The sequence below is a fragment of the Caloenas nicobarica genome, chromosome 18, assembly GCF_036013445.1.
Source record: "Caloenas nicobarica isolate bCalNic1 chromosome 18, bCalNic1.hap1, whole genome shotgun sequence".
NCBI lineage: Eukaryota > Metazoa > Chordata > Aves > Columbiformes > Columbidae > Caloenas > Caloenas nicobarica.
The window spans coordinates 3,479,318-3,500,169 of NC_088262.1; the positions used below are offsets into that span (position 1 = coordinate 3,479,318).

The following is a 20,852-nucleotide window of genomic DNA, read 5'->3' on the forward strand; positions in this document are numbered from 1 at the left end:
GAATAAATAAAATCCAGCCCTTTGAAACATGTTTGTGGAAACTGAATTGAGTGAAAATCTGAAGCCTGAGCTTTGGTGGGAGTTTTCTAGGGGAAGGGGAGGAGTGATTATTACTCGGGTCAGTGAAATGAAGTTGGGAATGGCCCTGCTGAGCCTGACTAGGGCCTTGATCTCTCCCAGTGTTGTTCTAGTAAGTATGAGTGGGAGCAATCTGTGTTACTAACTGTACCTTGTATGTCTTAGGAAACGTAATAATTTAGCTTGCAGTTTGCAGAGACTGGAGAATGAAATGATTCTGCGTTCTCAGCTGGGGATAAGTAGACAGCTCAGCTCAGCACAATGTTCTTTTTCTTTATTTCTTCCCCAGAATGATTGTGTGCAACCAAGTGATGAAATATATTCTGGATAAAATAGACAAAGAAGAAAAACAGGCAGCTAAGAAACGAAAGCGAGAGGAGAGTGTAGAACAGAAGCGTAGTAAACAAAATGCTACTAAACTCTCAGCTCTGCTTTTCAAGCATAAGGAACAGCTGAAAGCTGAAATATTGAAAAAAAGAGCACTTTTGGATAAAGATCTACAAATTGAAGTGCAGGTAAGGACAGTTATTCTCAAAGATTTTGAGCTGCGGAGAACATTTCTGTGTTAATTTTTAATGTATCTGTTTGCTCAGTGAGCTTTTAAAGAAACATACAGGAAGAAGTTCTGATTGTGGATGCATGGATCTCTGCAAAGCTCATATATGTCCTTTTTCTGCTTCTTGTTTTTCACCTGGACTGAAATTACCTTGTTTCCTGAAGCAGTTTCTGATAAATAACGGCCAGTGGGTCATAGTAGGACAAGAGTGTCATCCCTTAATGTTTCGTGAATTGTAGGTTAAAAAATTGGCACGTTTTCTTCTGGTTAAGCATGGGGATTTATGTCTAGATTTTAATCCAGTCCTGGAATAATCATATGAAATGCCTCCCTCTATTTATTCATTTAATATACTTCAGGAGGAGCTAAAGAGAGACTTGGCTAAAATTAAGAAAGAAAAAGAAAAAGCCCAGGCAGCTGCCGCTGCGGCCGCCGCTGCTGCAGCCGCCGCTGCGGCCGCTGCGCCACCACCGCCGCCGCCACCAGTGCCACCAGTGCCACCGCCACAGCCCCACGCGGCCAGCGTCACCTCCTCCTCCTCCACCACCATCCCAATGCCAGTGTCCTCCCAGAAGAGAAAGAGAGAGGAGGAGAAAGATGCGTCGGCTTCCAAGTCCAAGAAAAAGAAAATGATTTCTACTACCTCAAAGGAAACCAAGAAGGACACGAAGCTTTACTGCATCTGTAAAACGCCTTATGACGAGTCCAAGTGAGTAGCGGAGGCCAAAGCCTCTTCCTGCACGTTCTTAGCTGTAGGTTTAGAGTTTAGCTGTTAGTGCAAGGTAGCTCTAGAACTGGAGATAGAGTGTCGGGTCTTATTGCAGTGATCACTAAGGTATAAAGAATAAAGTCTCTGTTTTCCACTAGCAGTCACAAAACTATTAACATACTTGATTTATACTATTAATGTACTTGATTTATATTTTTACTTGTTTGCATGTTTCCATTGTATGACCTCTCTGTCTCACATGCACATTCTCTTTTTTTCTTTTTTTCCTCCGCTCTGTTATTCTTTCTTTTGCCGTTTTGCCTCTGCCTCGGAAGCAAGTGACAATTTAATCTGAGCAGTTTCTTGTAAACAAGTTGCTGTGTTCTTTAGAAGTAGCTTTGGTACCGTCTTCCAATAAATGACTTTTTTATTGTAAGTCAGTAGCCAGTAAAGGGAGTTCCAAGTTACTGGGCTGCAGTTCGCTTTGGACAATGTTTCAGGTAGAAATGGTTTCTGTGTGTTATAATTTACATCCCAGGGTTGATAAAAAATGAATATGTAAGCATTTGACAAAGTGAAATCTGCAGTTCTCTGTGTAGTTTGATTCTGACTGTGAATGAGGAAAGATATTTACACACGTACAAGTTTGTGAAGGAATTAAGTGAGTGGTGGAGCGGGAGGCTCAGTGGAGTGCAGGGGGACAGTGTTACGCTAGAAGTGACTGGCATCAGTAGTTAGTAATGGCTAACATCTGACAGCTGTGTAGAGATGGATGTAAAATAAATTCGACTTCAGATGCATTCCAAGTGAGTATGTGTCTGCTCAACAAGTGACAATACCAAAAAGTATTAATTGGTGCCATTTGGTGGTGGTTTAAATGTTGAGAACAGAAAGAAACCGTAGCGATGGAGCAATGCTTTCACACCAGTCATGGTTCTTCAAGAGGATCTCTTGAGGTTCCTCCTAGCCTTTTATTTTAATTTTTTTTTTCTTTTTTTAGTGAAGTTGAGGTCTTTAGAGTTTTTTCACCTTGGTTGTTCGGTAGCTCTGACTATTACACCGTTACTTCAGAGTGGGAAATTGGACTGCTCGCTGAGCCGCCATCACTGTAGAAACAGCAGACGATGCCCTGGTTGTTAATTCACTGTTACTACTAAGTAATTCCTGCTTAAAGAACATTGAGTTAGGCTTTCTGACATCCAGTAAACTGAGGAGGATACCCTGTTTTGTTGTGATACCCAACAGGACTGTCACAAAAATAAGATGAGATGAATAAATTCTGTGAGCAAAAGGATTAGTTTGTCAGACTCTCTGTTGACTCGGTGCACTTCAGTAAGCTGATGAAAAATGTGGTCATCGAGTGAATTTTGGTAGCCTGAATAGAGAACTGTACTTAAACACGCTGAATAAAACTTCAAGAAAATGAAATGTTAATAACTTAGTAGCATCCTTAGAATATGATTCAGTTCTGCTGCTTTGCTTTTTGTGAATTCTAAATTTTATGTTCTTTCAAGTGATGACTCTACTGTTGAGCTACATTATCCTTTCACTATTTGGAAAGGGCTTAGTCAAGTTCTTAAACAGTTCTCTGGTAAACTTTTTTTTTTTTTTTTAAATTTTCATAGATACATAAAGGCATTGATACTCCTGGGTGCTGGTGTTTCTTTTCTACTTTGGAAAAGATAGATGTGGGCTTGAAAAGCTAATTTGTGGTGTATTATGAATGCTCTGTGCATTTTTTAGGATGTAGTAAAGCCTCAAAAGTCGTTCTGTGTTGTATTTTATTGCAGATCTTGTTACATTTAGTTCTCGTTCGTGATATTCCAGGGTCGCAGGGATTTGCTCATGTTGTTGTCGAGGATGGTCAGTAAGGGTATCCTTCTAAGATTCCTACTTAGATGGCAACTTGCTTTGTAAAGAAGCATAATGTGACGCCCATTCCACATTCGAGTACGAAGGTTTAGCAGCTACACCCAGACGTAAATGTGCTTCCAGATCACCGGGAGCAAACAACCCTCGTCCCTCTCGGGAAGAGGACGTGGGCTGAACCGTCCACGGTTGTCAGGAGAACGCGTCCGTTCTTTAGGGAAGGTCGGGTTGTGCGTTGGGTTGGTTTTCAGGGTTTGACTGAAAACGAAGAGAGAAGGCAGGATCTGAGCACCCGGGACGTACGCAGAGGCCTGAGCAATTAGAGACGCTTGTTTTGTGGACCGTGTCCAAGCTGCTGTCCCGTTGCTGTGCGTGGAACGGTGTTTGCAGAGCGACATGTGGGGTGGGTGTCACTCGTCTGGTACTCCCCAAAACCTGCGAAGCCGGAGGGTCAGGGTCAGCTTGCTTTTGCTCAGGCAGAGAATGGATGTGTAACTTCGCCCATCTGGTCGATTGTCACTAGTCATAGGTATGTTTTGAAATCTCCATACACAAAATGTCCAGCATCCTTGCATAATATTTTACAGTTTTGTCACGTCATTCTGTGCAAGGTCCCATTCACATGATCCTGTCCCTGGTTCACTTTGTGTCATACCATACCTGGTTCTGTCACATAGCTGTGTCTGAGAGTAGACATTGTTCTCTGAAAAATGGTCCATGTTCCAATTTGTTGCAATTTTGAGTAGTTTAGTATCTGCTATTCAGGGCCCCCCTCCCCCCCCAAAAAACAAACAAAAAACAAAAAAAAAACCCACCAAAAAACCAACCACGTCCTGCCCCAATTTTCTTTCGTGCCATGTTATACCAATCCGTATTCTGCACACGGCTGGTATGCATGTCCTCAGTAGTGTACCCGTAACTCCTAGTTGGTGTTTGCGCTTTGCGTTTGTTTTTTTAAATTAACTGAGACCTACATTTTCAAATCTTAAGGAATTGTTTCAATGGCTTCTGAGCTACCATTTTGAAAATGTAAATCTTTTTCTTTGGCCCTGTCTTTTTGTGCCTTTTACAATTTTTCACGCACGCATTGGAGATGTACATTTTTAGCCCAGTTTTGCCAAAGTCTGGTTACTTATTGATGTGCATCTTAATGAACTGTCAATTGAAAATTGACCCAAGTGACGTTACGTCCAGCGTAGCTGCAGCGTGAGGTGTTAGTTGGTCAGGACAGAACGCCAGGAACAGGGAAACTGAAAACTGCAGAAAGTAGGTGAGCGAGAAAGCGCATCAGAGAGAAGTGCAGGGAAAAGTGCCATGCCATTTGAAATGACAATTACATTGTCATTTTCATTGTGAACACTTTTAGGTTCTATATTGGCTGTGATCTTTGTACTAACTGGTATCATGGAGAATGTGTTGGCATCACAGAAAAGGAGGCTAAGAAAATGGATGTGTACATCTGTAATGATTGTAAACGGGCACAAGAGGGCAGCAGTGAGGAATTGTACTGTATCTGCAGAACACCTTATGATGAGTCACAGTGAGTTCTGATAAGAACCTCTTATTTAATGTCTAGGTAGCAAACTGCTCTGACCGTGGTTACGTGTTCCTTGCAAAGAAAAAAAAAAGTTATTTTGCATATGTTGTATTCATTCATAATATGAATTGCTTTGTTTCTATACAGTAAATGTTCAGGAAAAGTGACGTTTTCAGAGTGGTCAAAATGTGTTGGTTTTTTTTTAAAAAAGAAAACAGCATGTACTTTAAATTGGGTTTTGTTTTGTTTTACAAGGGAGAATTAGAAAGACCTAAATATAGTATCTAGTGGATTTATTTTGTGCTTTAGTCTGATCTGGATAGCAAGCATAATTCTAGTAAGGGGGTATATGGTTGGTATCTTTTACTGTAAGGCTTTGTGTCATAGAATACCCCTCCTGTATCCAACTACAAGACTGAAGCTTCCCTATGAAAAACGGTTGTACAGAGCGAAACGAGCCCCAGCTCTAGTCCAGTTTGCGCAAAATGTATCTTGAATTGGTTTGGAGTATTGGTTGGGTGAGACTTCTGGCATTACACTGTTCCTTTCAACTCTAAAGCAGAGGAATGATTTTTGAAATCTTGATTGCTTGAAAGTGCCTAGTAAAAAATTTAGAAACTAATTTTGACATGGTCTGTAATTTAGCCTGTTTGTAAATACAAAAGCAGTTTGAAAAGCTTAATTAGAATTTGTCAGTCTGAAATATCACGTTACGCTGTTGTATTTAATCACGCCAAGTATCCGCTTGTGTGCAGGGGATTGCGGGTTTATGTGTTTAAATGTAACCTTTTGAATTAAATAGAGCAAGTCACCAACGTGTTTTTGGATCTTGCAGATTTTACATTGGCTGTGACCGATGTCAGAACTGGTATCATGGACGCTGTGTTGGCATTTTGCAAAGCGAGGCCGATCTCATTGACGAGTACGTGTGTCCGCAGTGTCAGTCCACGGAAGATGCCATGACTGTGCTCAGTCCCCTGACTGATAAAGATTATGAAGGTTTAAGACGAGTCCTGCGTTCCTTACAGGTGAGAATGAGGACTGCAGCAGAGCAGAATGGTTTTTACTGGATAGGACATACGTAGTGAGTCTCGGAGGAGGTTTTGATTTCTCTTCCAGTTGCTTGAGCCTCTTTTTTTTTTGTGAGAAATGCCACTTCGTCAGCTGCAAACTTGGAGTTATTGTGCTGAGGAATATTTAGAATAATTAGGACTTCTACAACTGCTTCTGAGTTAATGGAACTAAACCATCTCTTTGATCGAAGGTGTTTAAAGGAAGCAGGTTTACTTCGAATACCAAAAGACAGAGCGGTAGCCAAACTGCACAGTATGTAGAAGGTGCAACGTTCTGGTCTCAGATTAGTTCTATATGATTTCTGATCTACACTTCTGTACTTGAATCTCAGAGTTACTAATTTCAATACTGCTCTCACAGAAAGTCATTACCAGCATGTAAATGGTGGCGTCCTGATAAGAAGAGTTGCATCGCAGTCTGTGACAGTAGATTTCTGGTTTATCCATCACTCCCAAGTATAGTTTCTGCTCTAACTGGAAAGAAGTTTCAGGAATTTTAGTAATGTAATTGTGTGGTAGCAGGGATCCTCAGAGTGATATTTTGCATTGTTCTACGTTTTAAACATTTATGAAAACAAATTAATTTTAGAGTACTTGAAAGGGAGAACAGTGGCCTGTTTCTAGGTGTGAAGCGCCAAGCACTCTCAATTGATTCACTACAAACTTTTTCTGTGCAGCCTGTTCAGCCCAGGATCCGGTTATGTCTCAATTTCACATTCTTTCCTCTTCTGAAGACCAACTAGTTGGTCGTTGACATTGAGCTTTAAAACCTTACCCAGCCATCAGATGAGACCAGTGACCTTCCCTATAGTGCTGCACTTCTTCCCTAAATTCAACTGTGGATGCGAACACATAAAAGTATAATGAAAATGTTTTAGCTACTAAATAGTGCTAATTTAACTTATATTTTTTTAAATTATATCTTGTTTTCCTGCCAGGCTCACAAGATGGCGTGGCCATTCCTAGAACCAGTAGACCCCAATGACGCACCAGATTATTATGGTGTTATTAAAGAACCAATGGGTAAGTGTTTCTGAGCAGGAGTGTGAGGGGATTTGGGACTTCGAGTATCAAATGAAACACCTGCTGACCGCTTCCATCCAGGGATCTTAACAGTGTATTTTCCAGAATACACAGTTTTTGCAGTTTGGCATTTTAATTCAGCTGTACACAACATATTCTTGTGTAAGTGTTTATTCCAAAGGAGACCTACTGGTGCCACCACCTCCCAACCAGCATTTCTGGAAAAGCAACTAACCCAGATGGGCTTTGTTTCCCATCATCTAACAATGCGAGCTTCTGCTGGGGATGAAAATGTCTCATTTTAATAATCTTTGCTTTCTTTAAAGACCTTGCCACCATGGAGGAAAGAATACTGAAACGTTACTACAAAAAGGTCACGGAGTTTGTGGCAGATATGACCAAAATTTTTGATAACTGTCGTTACTACAATCCGAGTGACTCCCCTTTTTACCAATGCGCAGAAGTTCTTGAATCATTCTTTGTACAGAAACTAAAAGGATTTAAGGCAAGCAGGTAAGCTGAAGTGTTCCTAATCATGTTCCGTTGTCCCCTAAAATCTCCTTAATGCTTTTATAAGCTCACCTTGCATTCATACGGGGGTTTGCCTCTCCATGCACTTTGCTGGAAAACTGCTTTTCTTTTAAAGGAAAAATAATGTTCTGTAATAGCCAGCTGTCATTTCCTGCCCAAATTAAGGCTTAAGTATGATTTTGTGGAGGTTACTTTGTAATATTTGTTCACATGAGTTGTTAGATGCAAATTTGGGCAGTATCATAAATGTAGAAAATTTGAATGTAAGTCATTGCTGCAGAAAATTTAATAATTTCTGATCAGGACAAATACTGTGTTCTGAGTTCTGGTAACGTTCTACCATGCAGTAAATACTTTTCAGGTGCTAAAAAGAGACAATCGAATGAAAGAAATCAAATTGTACACGTGTCCTGGTTCCCTCTGTCTGCCTGCACCAGCCTGCTCTGCGCTGGATTCTGTCCAGTTGTAATTAAACACACGGAAAGCTCCGCTTTATATCGGTTGTTGCGGAAGCTGTCAAATTTTCTATGTGCAACGAGAGTAGGATTGATAAGGAGTGAGATCAAATGAGTTAGTCCAGTGTTTTTCGTTCCAGTTTAATAGTAAATTAATGATTTTTAGCAGGTAGTTTTCAACTCATGTATCCATCATCTTGCTTCACCTGGTTACCCAGCACTCACTGACTTCATTGCTGCATCTTATTTGTTATTGTTTTTCATTTATACCATCCGTGTTCTTTCTTTTCTTGCAGATTGTGATATCTTTAGTCTGAACTTTTAAACTGGAATCAGAACTGGATGTTGGGGTCACTTTCTTTTATTGTACAATTCGATTACATTAAACTGCCCTAAAAATCCAGATCACTTGTCTAAGAAGTAAATGTTGGGGTTCTGGTGGGGGTTTTTTTTGGTGTTTTTTTTTTTGTTACCAGCAGTCGTGCTGGTAAACATAACTGTATTACAAACAAATTGTCCCATTCCTCAAATACTGTATTGAGAAAAATGAAAAATTCGTCTTGGAAACCATGTATTTTGTTTTAATTTTAGTCACTAATAAAACTGTGAATGTCAAAGAGGAGTTTTGCTGAACTCTGATTAGCAGCAATGTGATTTTAACATGCCTGTTCAGTTTTTTCTATTAAGTTAATCCAAAGAATTCTTGGATAAATGTAAGCAAAGTATCCTTTATTATGAATATTCACACTTCAAATGTCTCTTTGCTTTCCTTTTGATGGACTACTGTTATGTAAATATGAGAGTAAAACTGATTTCAGGCATTTTGGAATATTCCGGTGATACACTGCATTTTACAAATACCAAACTATTTGTATACTATAGGAGAAAATGTGCTTAAAATTCAGAGAGAATTATTTTAGTGTTCTTTTCCTCTGAAGGGGAGAAAAAAAAAAATGGAAGCAACGTAATGGGAATTCCCTGCTAGTGGTTTACCCTGGGCAACACCTTGCAGTAACTGTTCTTCCAAATGAAGGATGCTTAATTCTTCACTTTCTTCTGTACTCTGCAGGTCCCATAACAACAAACTGCAGTCTACAGCTTCTTAGAGTTCAGCGTGTTAACCTAACACACGGGCAAGGATCTGGTTGTCTGAAAATTTTTAATTAAGAAGCCAGATGTTTTTAGTCGGGTTATCCTGACGAGACTCAATGTAAACTGCGTTTTTATTGGTCACAACAGTCAAATTCTATTCTTGGCTTATTTTGTCCAAAGGACAAAGAAATCAAAATCGGCAGCACCACTTTCTTGTCAAGATCAAATTGTTGTACTCTTGTGGCAGAAGCAGGAAAACTTTGTTTTGTTGAAGGAGAGAGAGAAAGAGAGCAAGACAAAAGATACAGTAAATGGGGTCCCGTTTAACTCCATGGAAATGCCACGTCTGTTCTTCAGTGAAGAAGCTGGTTTAAAGTCCACACAGAAAACTTTGACTGTATTTATTTATTGTTGCAAAAAAGACGCTTTTTTATTGCTGCCCTCATTTGTCAGCTAATTATTTTTTCTTATAAAACCCAGCCCCGGTTACATGTAATCCATTCTGTATCTTAACATGATTCCTGTAGGTAAAAGTACAAGAAGACCTCTAGATGTCTTTTCTTTCTATGAAAGGAGCTGCTATGTACACATGTGCACACACACAGAACTGGGAATCAACAATGAGTTTATCATTCATGGTAGATAACAACAATTAAGCTTGCAGAAAAGTTGGGCTAAGTGGTCACGGACTACAGACTCTGTTGCCTTGAATATAACAGTACAATTTGTCATTTACTCTGCACCAGACCGAAATGAGTAAAATCTATTTGAAGGTATCTTGTTTGTAAACATTTGTCAGATTCTAATTTTTTTTCTTTTGTATTAAAATTCAAAATATGGATGTATATGAAACAAAATAAATGGAGATAATTGTTCTCCCCACAGACGTAGGTGTCTTTGAGTGTGCGCTGATACGTTTGTGACGCTTTGGGGATCCGTTCCGATATTTCAAGTAACGGGAGGGAAGCGGCCAGAGAGCCCTGACTTTATTTTGCTCCCGAGGTGGCGTTCGCCACGTTTCATTCTTGAGCAGCTGTTCTCCCGATAAAATTTCTACAGCGGTGCCAAAATTACTGTAACAGATAACACGGTAGGAAGTATTTTGTGAAATGTCACTGCCCACTGCTGAATTCGGTGATATTTTGCCAAGTACTCTAGGAATGCGAAGCGCTGAGTGTAATTCCATCTTGGGAAGGCGCCCGGGATTCTGCTGCGCCGGTTCCTGCGCGAGTTGCTCCAGACGGACACACCGGAACCGCGAGAAGATGCAAATTGCAGATGCCGCTGCTGTTTTGTTGCGATCTCTCGCCATCACGCCACGTCTGTCCGTGACTCGCTCGTGTTACCCGTCTGTAGTTGATCAGCTACGGTTTGTATGCGGCTCTTCAACCATTTGACCGGCTCTTGCACTAATTCACAGTTCCCTTCTGTTCTACAGCGAGCTGGGATTTACCCGATTTGTGGATAAGCTCCTTTTGGGTTTAACCTCACACCTTGCTATGCAAGAAACTCTTCTGTTATTTTTCTTAAAAAGATGTTGCTACTGACCACACTTTCTTACACTTCCAGGCTCAGGTGTACAGGTTCTTCTGGGATAACTTTAATAAAAACCCTTGTTTTTCTGTACATACAAATGTCATTTAACCTATCTGTGAAAATGAAAAATAATTGTTCAATGTGAAAATAATCCATTTATGCTTCTTAAAGTAAAAGAAGAGTAGTTGCATTTAGGTTATGTTGTCCTTTGACGTTTAAAAAAATGCTGCTGCATATTGTATGCATTGTGTTTTTAATGCAAAAAGGAAAAATCTCAACTTTTAACAGCATTTGAACATCTGCATCTCATCAAAACTTCACAGTATTTCTGTACTATTTATTCATATATAAATATATATGACATCATTTAAAACTTTCCTACCTGTAGGCAATAGATTGCTGTTTTTAACAAATTGTGGCAAACTGAAGAGTACTTTTTTGTACTTTATAGGACACATCATCCTAGACAAATAAAGTCATGTGTTCGACATTGATTTGGTGGTGTTTCTAATGAAACATTTGATAGCGTTATCATATATAGGTCTCGGCTTTGCCAGATTATCTATAATTTCCAGTGAATCAGGTTGATGAGGGGAAATAATCCATACATAGAATATAATCATGCCGAGAGCCTTTTTTAGTGTTTTCAGTTGCCATTGAGTAGCTCAAGGTGCTTTTGTTGTTTTATTAATGGTGTTCTTTTAAAGTTAAATGATGCTACTGAAAATATATCACTCGTGTAATCCCCACCTTCCTAAATTAGTAAGATTTGTCATCTTTGTCCACTCATCCTCCTCTTTGTATTTTTATAAACTATTGCAACACTTGTTTCAAAATGGTCATATATTGTAACGCAGATTTTGATAACGTGAGCTGTACCAGCTTGGTTTTTGTCTCCTCGAACAAACTTGAAGCAATTAGCCTTGGACTAGATGTAGTTGATGTAAAAGTTAATGGGGATTCGAAGTAGGATCAAAAGCTGGGCTTACCCAAAAGCCTCGAGTACAGCCCTGGCGAGGTGGGAGATGCCAGAATTCCTGTGCTGGGGTCTCGGGGGGTTGCCTGCAGAATTTTCATCCTTATCCTGCTGGGGAAAAAAAATGAATGAACGATAACGTATCGAAATTACCGTGGCAGCTGTTGCGTGGAAGTGCCGTTGTCTTCTCAGTGTGGTTGATGCCGTGAGGTTTTTGTAATGGTGAGTGCAAGACTGTGGAAATCCACTTGATCTAGGAGTTTATTTTTTTTCTTCAGTACATTAGTCGGTGTCTGATAAACCTGCTTAAAAGTCAGAACAGTCTTTTCGCTGCTCCTCCTGCTGCGTTGTGACCGGGTTGTGAAATGCAGCGGCTTGTTGTGATGACAGTGTAAGGAATGACCTTCCAAGGAAGAAAGGAAAGGTAAAGTGACTTTGTGACACAAGAACACAGAATAAATCGCTTTTCAGGCTTCTGGAGCAATAGCTGTATCTGAGAGGGTGCAGATGGTTTGTGTCAGGTATTGGCGTTTACTCGGCCTTCGGATGTCGTTACTACTGGTATACGATTATTTAGAGATGATCCAAATGAGATATAGCTGTGGATGTTATTTTTGTACCCACGCTTTGCCTGGTTTAGGTTACGATAATGTCTTGGAGACGGGGAAGGGCACGTAATTGCCGTTCTGGGCAAATGGATGAGTCCAGGACTTGCCTGGACTTCAGCTGAAAATAGAAACACAGAAACCTGAGCTGCACATGTAGCCCCTCTGCCTTCTCCTGTCCCTCCCAGTCGCTCCAGTGCTTTGATTCATTGCCAGGAACAGTCGTTCTGCCAAATCTAAAGCCCCCTCAGAGTCTCTCAGGAAAATTCCATCTATATGTGCTGCGCTCCATGCGGAATCTTCTTTCATGTATCAAAAGTGAGACAGTATATATTTCAGGTAGAAACAAGCTCCTAGTAAATTCCTGTCCTATAGTAACAGCCTTCTGAATCCCAAAATGTATGATGTTGCTCTTGGTATTTGGCTTCTATTACTATATATGTCTGGTTTTTAAGCTAGACTACATTTTCCCATTTTTTTAGTATAACTATCTTAAAATCCCCAGCTGACTTCTCAAACTAGCAGATGCCATTGTTAAATATCTTTACATATTCTAGAACCCCATGAACGTTTTGTTTTGTCTTTTAAAGATGTATGATTTTTGCATACTGACTCTTGGAATAGATCCCCTTTACAGAGCTTTCATTGGTTCTTACATCCCACCGCATTAAAGGTACTAAAAAATTTTATCTTTGATTGGAAAAGTAACTTTACTGATGTGCAAGTACAAACTTGGCGATGTTTCTCATGGGAAAATGACATTCAGTTTGCAGTTCTAGGCCTGAACTTTGAAGGAAGCGACGGTGTCACCAGGCTCAGCAAATGCGCCTGTGGTGCCGTGTTTATTCTGCACTCCTTGGTGTGAGCTCGTGCCGTTATTTGTAAGCCTAACAGGGCATTTGTGTTGAGCAGTTACTTGATTTGCTTTCAATAAGTGTATTCATATACTGGAATAATTACACAGCTATTTTGTACGCTTCATGTGAAAATCCAGCGCTGGTGTGGACGTGTTTGAGGATACCGAAACAATACAAATGGTGCTTAGTTTTGTTGGTTTCTTTTGAATCAAATGCATGTAATGCTTGAGGCAGAGTTGTGTGAAATGCAGTGGACATCTCAACAGAGACAGCAATGGTATCATCTAACGCTTGTTCAAGGTTAAGGGTATGAAACTGCAGTTACTTCTTGTTTACCTACAACGCCTCCAGCATTTTACTTTAGAATTACTACAGATTACGGGGGGTACATTACAGCAGGGGAGGCAATAATAACCCGTGGCTCTGAAAACAGCAAATTCATGACCAGTTAACATTCCCTAGACCGACTTCGGTGCTGAATTTCCCAGTATATAGGTACCTAGCAAAAGCAAGTGTCCTCTCCCCACCAGTTTCAGAGGTGAGAACCACAGCCAGGGTCATTCTGGTTGGTGAATTCTGCTGCCTGTGTCACAGACGGAGGTCACTGGAGCTTTATGGACACCTGGTGTGAGCCGCCTGCACTTTGCGATTCCTCTTCCTGTTGAATCTCTTCACGTAGCTGCTGCTTCTCAGCAAACCGTCCCCTGGGCGCAGGCGCCCTCGCAGGAACCGCAGCAGGTTTGCAGGGATCTGTCGTCTCTTGTGGTAGATCCGACCCATCACAATGTATCTACTGCCTGCAAAATAAAGAGGATTTCTGTACTGTGGAGAAAGTTGAGGGTTTGTTCACTCCACTCGCTCTAAGGGCAACAGATTTATGAACAAAGTCGTACCCTGCAGAAGTAGATCCTGAACCTCAGTGGGACTTGGGGGTTGCGCTTGCATGGAAATTATTTATTATCTTGTGTTGCAGTTGGAAGTTTTGGGGGGAAATACTGGTATTTGATAAACTTGCATTTAGAAGGAAAACTGGACTACTTACAAAGACATCAGCTTAAGCTCCTGCTTACATTTTTTTTTGGCAATCCTGAAAACTCTTGCAATCATTTATAACTGGATAAAGTGAGGAAAGAACGATGCTGCTACCTGACTTCTTCACACAGCTTGTTCTCTTCTGAAAGTTTAGAGAAACGGGGGAGAAATCCCTCCAGTCTAAGAGTAAATACTTTAATTTTTTTCCCAAATTTTCACAACCACCCAGGATAAGCCTATTAAACTAGGGCGGACTAAAATGGCACTACACATGAAGAATAGTGGAATGGATTTAGCTGGAATTATTTACCAAGTTTAAAGTCTGGACACGGTTTACTGCAGTTTAAAGTATCCACAACTAGGACGTGAACGCGGAAGAAGAAGGCGTCAGGAGTAATATACAGGTGACTCGTCTTGTATAATCCATCGCTGTTTACCAACAGGGTGATCAAATGGACTCCATTCCCCAGGCTCTCCATGTTATGAACAATTCCATTCACCGCTGGTTTAAGGGACAGGAAGGAAAAGAAAAAAGCATCAGGTGGCAATTCAGGGCCGATGTGAAGGCTGTCATTTAAAATGCTGTAGGAGTTGCTCCAAATAATCCCATTTAATGAGGTCGTCGCCTTAGTTTTTGCTGAGTTACCAACCCTCCTTACGGCTTGCAGGTCAGAGATGTCTCTTAGTGAATTTTATAAAAATGTTTCAAAGTGATGATTTGAGTAGTTTTCCATCCTGATATATAAAAAGTGGACATATTTACCTAGCAGAGTAAAATTTTCACAATTAAAACTTCACAATGAAGTACAACGCTAACCTGCTAATAAACGCTTCAGCTTTTGAATGCAAAGGCCCTTGTCGTACCAAGGCAAGGGCACCAATAGGCCACGTTGTATGGTCAATCGCTTCATGCTCTCCGCCCCATTTCTGGTTTGGACAAGTGCTGAGCTGACTGCAGGAATTGGGAAAAACAAAACAACATGTCGGGCAGGTAAGGCAGCCAGGCCTGTAACCAGGCAAGAACCGTGATTCTGTCATTCTTTAATCCACACTGTAAACGTCAAGAAATAAAAAGTCCTCTCTGCTCACTGCAATGGAACCTTGGCTGATCTGCTGCTCACACTTTTTCCTACCTTTTTCAATTTAAGAGATGAACGAGACCGCAATTCATTAAAAGGGTGAAGGATACAAAGGTTGGCTGGCTCTAAGGCCTACGTTGGACAGGAATGCGTGAGAGTGGTAAAAAAAAAGGATATAGTATTTGTAAAAAGCACTTCCTGACTTCTCCATTTAGGCAAAACAGATGTCTCCCAACGTGTTTATGTTCTACAAATGGAAACATCTGTTACCACTAGGCATGTATTTTGCTTATCTCTTAAAATACTGTGAGAAAAAGTTGGTATCTATTTCACAATTTCATAAGCGCGAGGCCAGATTTCAGTCCGAAAATGCTCAGTACAGAAATACCAGGCTGTTGTCTTCAGCTACAGCAACGTGGACACAAGGACTAAAGCCATTGAAAATCCTCTCTACAGAGAGGAACACGGTTCTATTTTTGTTTGATTCACCACTTTATTTTCATTTGAAACTTCAGCCTCCCAAATCACAAACTTGCTCTAAATAGTAAGAGCTAAGTAACACAGCAACAAACTTTAATCTAAAATATCTAAAGTATCTGAAATAATTGGTCTTTTCAGTTCTGTTGACTAGCAGCAAGATATTTGTCTTCCTCTCAGGAGTGGAAAGTAGAGGAAACAGAAAAAAGAGCAATACTAGCCCAAGGTAGGGAAAGGGTAAGGTAGCAATCTGTACCATTTGTTGTAGCACATTTTTATAAAGAGCTGTGATGGGTCCTTTTAAGTGCACATGGCAATTATTTAACACACTTGGTGAAACAGTATCTTAAAGGCAGAGGTGAAATGTCAGTAATAGATGAACTAAGCGGTTTCTGCTATGTCTGTGTGGTTCACGGAGGACACAACTTACCGAATTCGCTCGTGCAATAAGCCTCCACCTCGTCTCTCTCCTTCCTGCACTCGCTCAGACACGTCTTCTCATCAGCGTCTGGAACAGGCACATGGACTGAGGGGCAGCGATGGGCCCTTTGGGGACATTTCATCCAAATTACACCCCCCCGCCCTTCGGACAGCTCACGATACCCCTTCCCAGAGCACTCCGTCCTCTTACCTCTCTTGAGCACGCCGAAGTGGTCCAGCGAGCTGGATGGCTGGCGGTTGGTGACCCAGGAGGGTTTGATGACCCTTTTCAAGGGATCGGTGGGTTTACGGAGGATGATCTTGCCTGATCGGTTGAAGTGATCCAGCGTGTTGGGATTACCTGACTCCTCTGAGGACGTCACCTGTCGGTAGGGAGAGCCTGGGTGACGGAAGGGAGCCCATACGCTGTTGGCAGCCTGGCCCAGCCGTCTGTCTGGCCTCCTGTGCGCATGGTTGAAGTCCAGGGAGGGAGGAGAAGGTCCCTCGGGCGGGCTCTCCAGCGGCAGGGCCCCTCCATACTTCCAGAGGTGTTTCCTCAGCCCCGTGCTGTTTTCTAGAGAAGGTTTGGCATGTTTCTTTTTGTCTGATGAGAGGGAGATGACTCCGGGAGGTCTGGGCCGCTGCAGACGCCAGTGTTGCGTGTGATTCTCTCTGGTGCCCCAGGCTGGCAGTTTCCCTTGGCCAGGTGCAGTGTCTGTGGAGCTGTAAGCATCTTTGCTCAGAGTCTGACTCGGTTTCTCAGCATAGGGCAGGGATCCTGCATACAGAAAAAGGAGAGAGCTAATTAGGTTTCTAATTTTGTTGTTGTTGTTGTTCCATGTGCTTCTGACTGACAAGTGCCTGGCAGATCTGAGGCTCTAGTCCATAAGCGAAACCTTCAACAATATGGCAATATAACTGAGAAATAGTTCAACAGATGAAATATAGCAGAGCTCCTCATTCTTCTGCACTCAGGCATGGAAGGCCCAGTACAGAGAATGCAGCTGTGTGAGCAAAACACGGGAGATTTGCATTTTTACTTTATTATTGTTGCAAATTAAAAACACGACTTATAAACAAACCCTTTTCTCAAAACCCTGAATCTCCAGGGAACATCTGAGGAAACAAGGTTCACATTGCCATTTGGGATGCTTGTTTAAAAGACTATGACAACAGAACTATTTGGTTTTCCCATCCATGTGTCATCTGGGCTCTTCAGCAGCTCTGGGCTTTGAATGCTGCTGAAAAGATCTTTATTCAGAGTTTTGGATCTCTGACTTTTGCACTACAGAGTTGTATAGCGGCAGCGCCATAGTCTGGTAGCTAGGCTATTGCTGCGGAGTAACAATTATTTCAAGGCTTTTCTTAAGTTGAGAGGACAAGGGTTGAGAGAGAGAGGAAGTGTCTGGGAATCTAGTGAAAAATGGAAAGGCTTAATGACATTGTTCACACAAGCTGGACTGTCACCTAGGCCTTCGTTTATTCCTTCAGCTCGTTCACTTGGACCTCACAGAGAAATACGACCTTCTGTTTAGCCTGGGAAGAGAGAAATTTCCTCCTGCAGTTCATTTTCCCTGTAGTCAGCCATCAGAGTTTTCAAACCGTTCACCCACACACAGCCGCTCTCTGGGTGTTCGCTGTGGTCAGCATCGTGTAGGAGGCTGATCCCGACTCCTTATGTGAAAAGAGATATTCGACATACACAGATGAACAACGTCCTGGTTTATCTGCTACAACTGACTCCGCTGCTGACCTTGCCACTTCTCCCCCTTCGCTCTCACCAGCTGCTGTCATGGGAAAGATTCCCTGATATCTGGGCTGGCCACACATAAAGTCAAAAGAATGTCCATGAAGAACGGGGGTGGAAAAAGTCCAAGCTAAAGAAAGCGATAGGGTGTTCCGGAGATGTTTCAATATGAAGCTGGGAACTCCGAGCAGGTGTTCTGGACTTGATTTTATAAGTATACATTTCTACCAGTTTATTGTGCCTCCTCTGTCATGGCTTGTAACAAGAAATAGTTAATTTTTCGCTACTCAATCTGTTCAGGACCTCGAGGTCCGTTCCCCTATACCAGCATATCCCTGTCAAACTGTTGCAACCCGAGAAATACAACTGCAAAATAGTTGGCTCCTGGACTTCTCTCTCCAAATGGAACAGATGTATATCTTATTTCTGTACCATCAATGAGATAGTAAAAAAAAAAAAAAAAAAAAAGGAAAAAAAAAAGAAAATATATCTGTTTAGGATAGCTTGCTGCATGCACATGTGACAGCAGAGACCATGTTGAAAGAAATCAGAAATCTGGAGTTTACAGGGTGAGGGGAAGGAGACTAAAAGGGAAGGATCACATACAAATAAAATAATCCCATGTGCAGAAGCAAGTCAAACTGTGATTGCTGACTGATGGCTGGCAGGGCTCAGGGCACCAGCTCGCTGCTCCTTTGGCAGGTGCTCTTAATTCTTTCAAAAGCTGACAAATCAAACGCTGCAACTTACATTCCCATCCCACAAACCTATTGAAATGTTCCTTTCCTGGGCCCTTATGAGACTACCGCTACCTCTTGCTGAAAAGACTACAGCTAAAAATGAAAGAATTTGCAGTAAAGTGCTCAGTGTCCCCTGATACCACAGGCAAACACACCCCAGCCCCGCTTTGAATCTTAACGAACTTACCGGCCACCGAGCTGGAAGACGATCTGAAGACAAAGCAGAGGAGCCAGAACACTTTGGTTGTCATTTTGAAGGAAGGTTTTTCCAGACTCAAAATGAACGGGAGTGTTTTTATGCCCGTCCCCGACTCACGCTAATGAGAGGCAGCCCCAGGGGAAATGGGAACCGGACAACCCACTGGAGCCAGACCAAGAGCTGCGTCCCCGCGGCCTCCGCCGCCCCTGACACCCCACACCTATAGACAATCTATACTGCCCACCGCCCCCGGACACCCCCACACCTATAGACAATCTATACTGCCCACCGCCCCTGGACACCCCCATACCTATAGACAATCTACACTGCCCACAGCCACCTGTGCTGCTGAGAGTAACATCCAGATATGTGTTCTCAGCAACAGGGTTTTACTTTAGGGGAAGGTCTTGTTTCCTATCGTGTCTTTTAGAGAAAATCAGACAGAACAAATATGAGTTTAGTGGATATGGAGAACTACATTATGTGATTGACAGATGCTGGAACATGCAATTCAGAGTCTGTAAAGGACCCAGATTACAATGAAACATATTTAAATATTCCTGTCCACCTCCAGTTATGCAGCTGGTAATCTTTTAGTTTAAGGAATCAGTTTCAGTGACTCCTTTCACAATGAAAAATGCAGTAGTTACTGTCCAGTCCAAGCTCTGCTGAGCCCTGATACAACTTTATTTTTAAATCTGTATTTGCTGATATGAAGAACTCCACAAATTTTCACACAACCCTGCTTTGGATTATTGAATTAAGTACACTTAACCCTATGTTCCCAGCTGCAAGGGGTGACCTTGTTACAAGACAAGATTTCCATTGTGACAGTTTTTCTCAGTAGCTGCTACTGGATGTCATGAAGTTTAGTGAATTCGTTCAGGCCTTTAAGGTGCAACAAAGAACTTTAAAACCCTACAAAAGCGCAATATCCCAGCTCCCAAAACACACCCCCCCAGAGAAAACCTACTCCTCAGTAATGCCTGTGTCATGTGGTCCAGCTATTGCCTGCTCTAAACAGTTTGTTTTGTACTGCCTTAATTAAGCAGCTTAATAAAAGTCTTAAAAGTACAGAGCTTCACCTCAAGCAGCTATGGGTGAAAATGCAGAAAATTAGCCAGAACAGTGTGCAAAATATATCACATTTTAACACAGCTGTTAGTGTTTTAAGTTTCCAGTGTAGTGTTTATTAATCCTTATTTTCCTTTGTTACTGTAAAAAATTTTAATTCCAAAAGTATTCCCAGATAGCTAATTATGGAAATAGGAGGTTAAACGAAGGATGAGGTGAGCTTATATGTTCTTTATGTACCTCATCTCCCGCTCGTACCTGCAGCAAGGGAGAGAAATCACAAGTGTGACAGGTTTGCGCTGCTGAGTGTTGTGCTGAGGAAGGAGGGATGGAGGGAGGGAGGGAGCGAGGGATGAGTGTCCTGCACACCTCATATGCTCCAGGGAGCCTTTTGTTTAAATCAGCTTGTAGAGTAACTCAACCTATACCAACATATGCCTGTGTCTGTATTTCCCAGACTCTTTGCTTGTGCAGGATCTTGACTAAAAGGGCAATTTGGAGCATTTCTACCGTTCACGAAGCGGAGAGGGGAGCAGCTTTCCCAGCAGGACTCTGAGGAAAACAGGGCCCGAGAGCGCGATGGCCGCGGCCGCACTCACAGCCACGGGCTCCCCGGGCTGACACCACAGCGGGCCCGCGGTGCCACCCGGCCAGCCCGCCCGCCCACCGGCCCCGGCTCGTTCGGCTCCGGGGACACTCACCAGTCACACTCTCGGCCGCCGGAGCCGGGCGGAGGCGCCGCCGCAGGATCCCCGCGGGAAGGAGGGAGGAGGCGGCGGCACCAGCGGCGGTGGCGCCGGGGAAGGGCCGCGGTGCCGGCGGGCAGGGAAGGCGGCCCGGCTGCCCGCTGACAGGGCGGCGGCTGCAGAGGGACGGCTGAGGGAACCTGGGGCCCGTGCCAGCGGCAGGCCGGGCTGCTGGCGCCGTCTCGGGTCTTCCCTACCGGCCGCGGATAAAAGTGTTGGGCGAGCCCGGCTGCGCGGGAAAGGCCGCGCTGGAGCCACAAAAACGTGTGCGGTACGACCCAGATGGGACTCGAACCCACAATCCCCAGCTCCGGAGGCTGATGCCTTATCCATTAGGCCACTGGGTCACCCAGCAAAAGCTCTCTGCGCCGCGCAGTAAGAGCCCCGCCCGGCCAGCGCTGGCCCCGCCCCTAAGCGAGATTTCACGTTCTCTCTGCTCGT

The 20,852-nt window shown here is 42.7% G+C and overlaps 2 protein-coding genes, 1 long non-coding RNA gene and 1 other non-coding gene across 19 annotated transcripts in view; 1 reads left to right on the forward strand and 3 right to left on the reverse strand.

Annotated features, from left to right (window-relative positions):
• BPTF (bromodomain PHD finger transcription factor) overlaps nucleotides 1-9,119 on the forward strand; it is a 48,865-nt gene extending 39,746 nt beyond the window's left edge. For 8 of the 13 annotated variants that reach the window (XM_065648171.1, XM_065648173.1, XM_065648176.1 and 5 more), the window contains 6 exons: nucleotides 368-593; nucleotides 994-1,343; nucleotides 5,585-5,777; nucleotides 6,761-6,845; nucleotides 7,172-7,358; nucleotides 8,901-9,119. In XM_065648171.1, the coding sequence (XP_065504243.1) occupies nucleotides 368-593; nucleotides 994-1,343; nucleotides 5,585-5,777; nucleotides 6,761-6,845; nucleotides 7,172-7,358; nucleotides 8,901-8,937 (1,078 nt within the window). In that variant the 3' untranslated portion in view covers nucleotides 8,938-9,119. The other 5 variants (XM_065648168.1, XM_065648178.1, XM_065648169.1 and 2 more) reach the window with 2 other exon arrangements.
• Nucleotides 9,120-9,967: 848 nt separating this feature from the next.
• Nucleotides 9,968-18,664, reverse strand: C18H17orf58 (chromosome 18 C17orf58 homolog). 4 transcript variants are annotated; one of them, XR_010607249.1, is made up of 6 exons: nucleotides 18,580-18,649; nucleotides 16,117-16,683; nucleotides 15,916-15,993; nucleotides 14,240-14,431; nucleotides 13,397-13,694; nucleotides 9,968-11,543 (listed from the first exon to the last, which is right to left on the reverse strand). XR_010607249.1 is itself a non-coding variant. In XM_065648182.1 (5 exons), exons 1-5 carry the CDS (start codon nucleotides 18,641-18,643, stop codon nucleotides 13,510-13,512), a joined length of 1,086 nt encoding a protein of 361 aa, XP_065504254.1. In that variant the 5' UTR covers nucleotides 18,644-18,664; the 3' UTR covers nucleotides 9,968-13,509. The 4 variants fall into 4 exon arrangements, 1 of the variants encoding a protein (XP_065504254.1); XR_010607248.1 differs by having other exon boundaries at nucleotides 9,968-11,838; XR_010607247.1 differs by having other exon boundaries at nucleotides 9,968-10,572; nucleotides 11,449-13,694.
• A 1,095-nt stretch (nucleotides 18,665-19,759) lies between these two features.
• LOC135996316 (uncharacterized) lies at nucleotides 19,760-20,413 on the reverse strand. The gene is made up of 3 exons (XR_010607250.1): nucleotides 20,367-20,413; nucleotides 20,035-20,217; nucleotides 19,760-19,923 (listed from the first exon to the last, which is right to left on the reverse strand). It is a non-coding gene; the product is annotated as an uncharacterized LOC135996316 (long non-coding RNA).
• Nucleotides 20,414-20,685: 272 nt separating this feature from the next.
• TRNAR-CCG (transfer RNA arginine (anticodon CCG)) lies at nucleotides 20,686-20,758 on the reverse strand. The gene has a single exon. It is a non-coding gene; the product is annotated as a tRNA-Arg (tRNA).
• Between the last annotated feature and the right edge of the window lie 94 nt (nucleotides 20,759-20,852).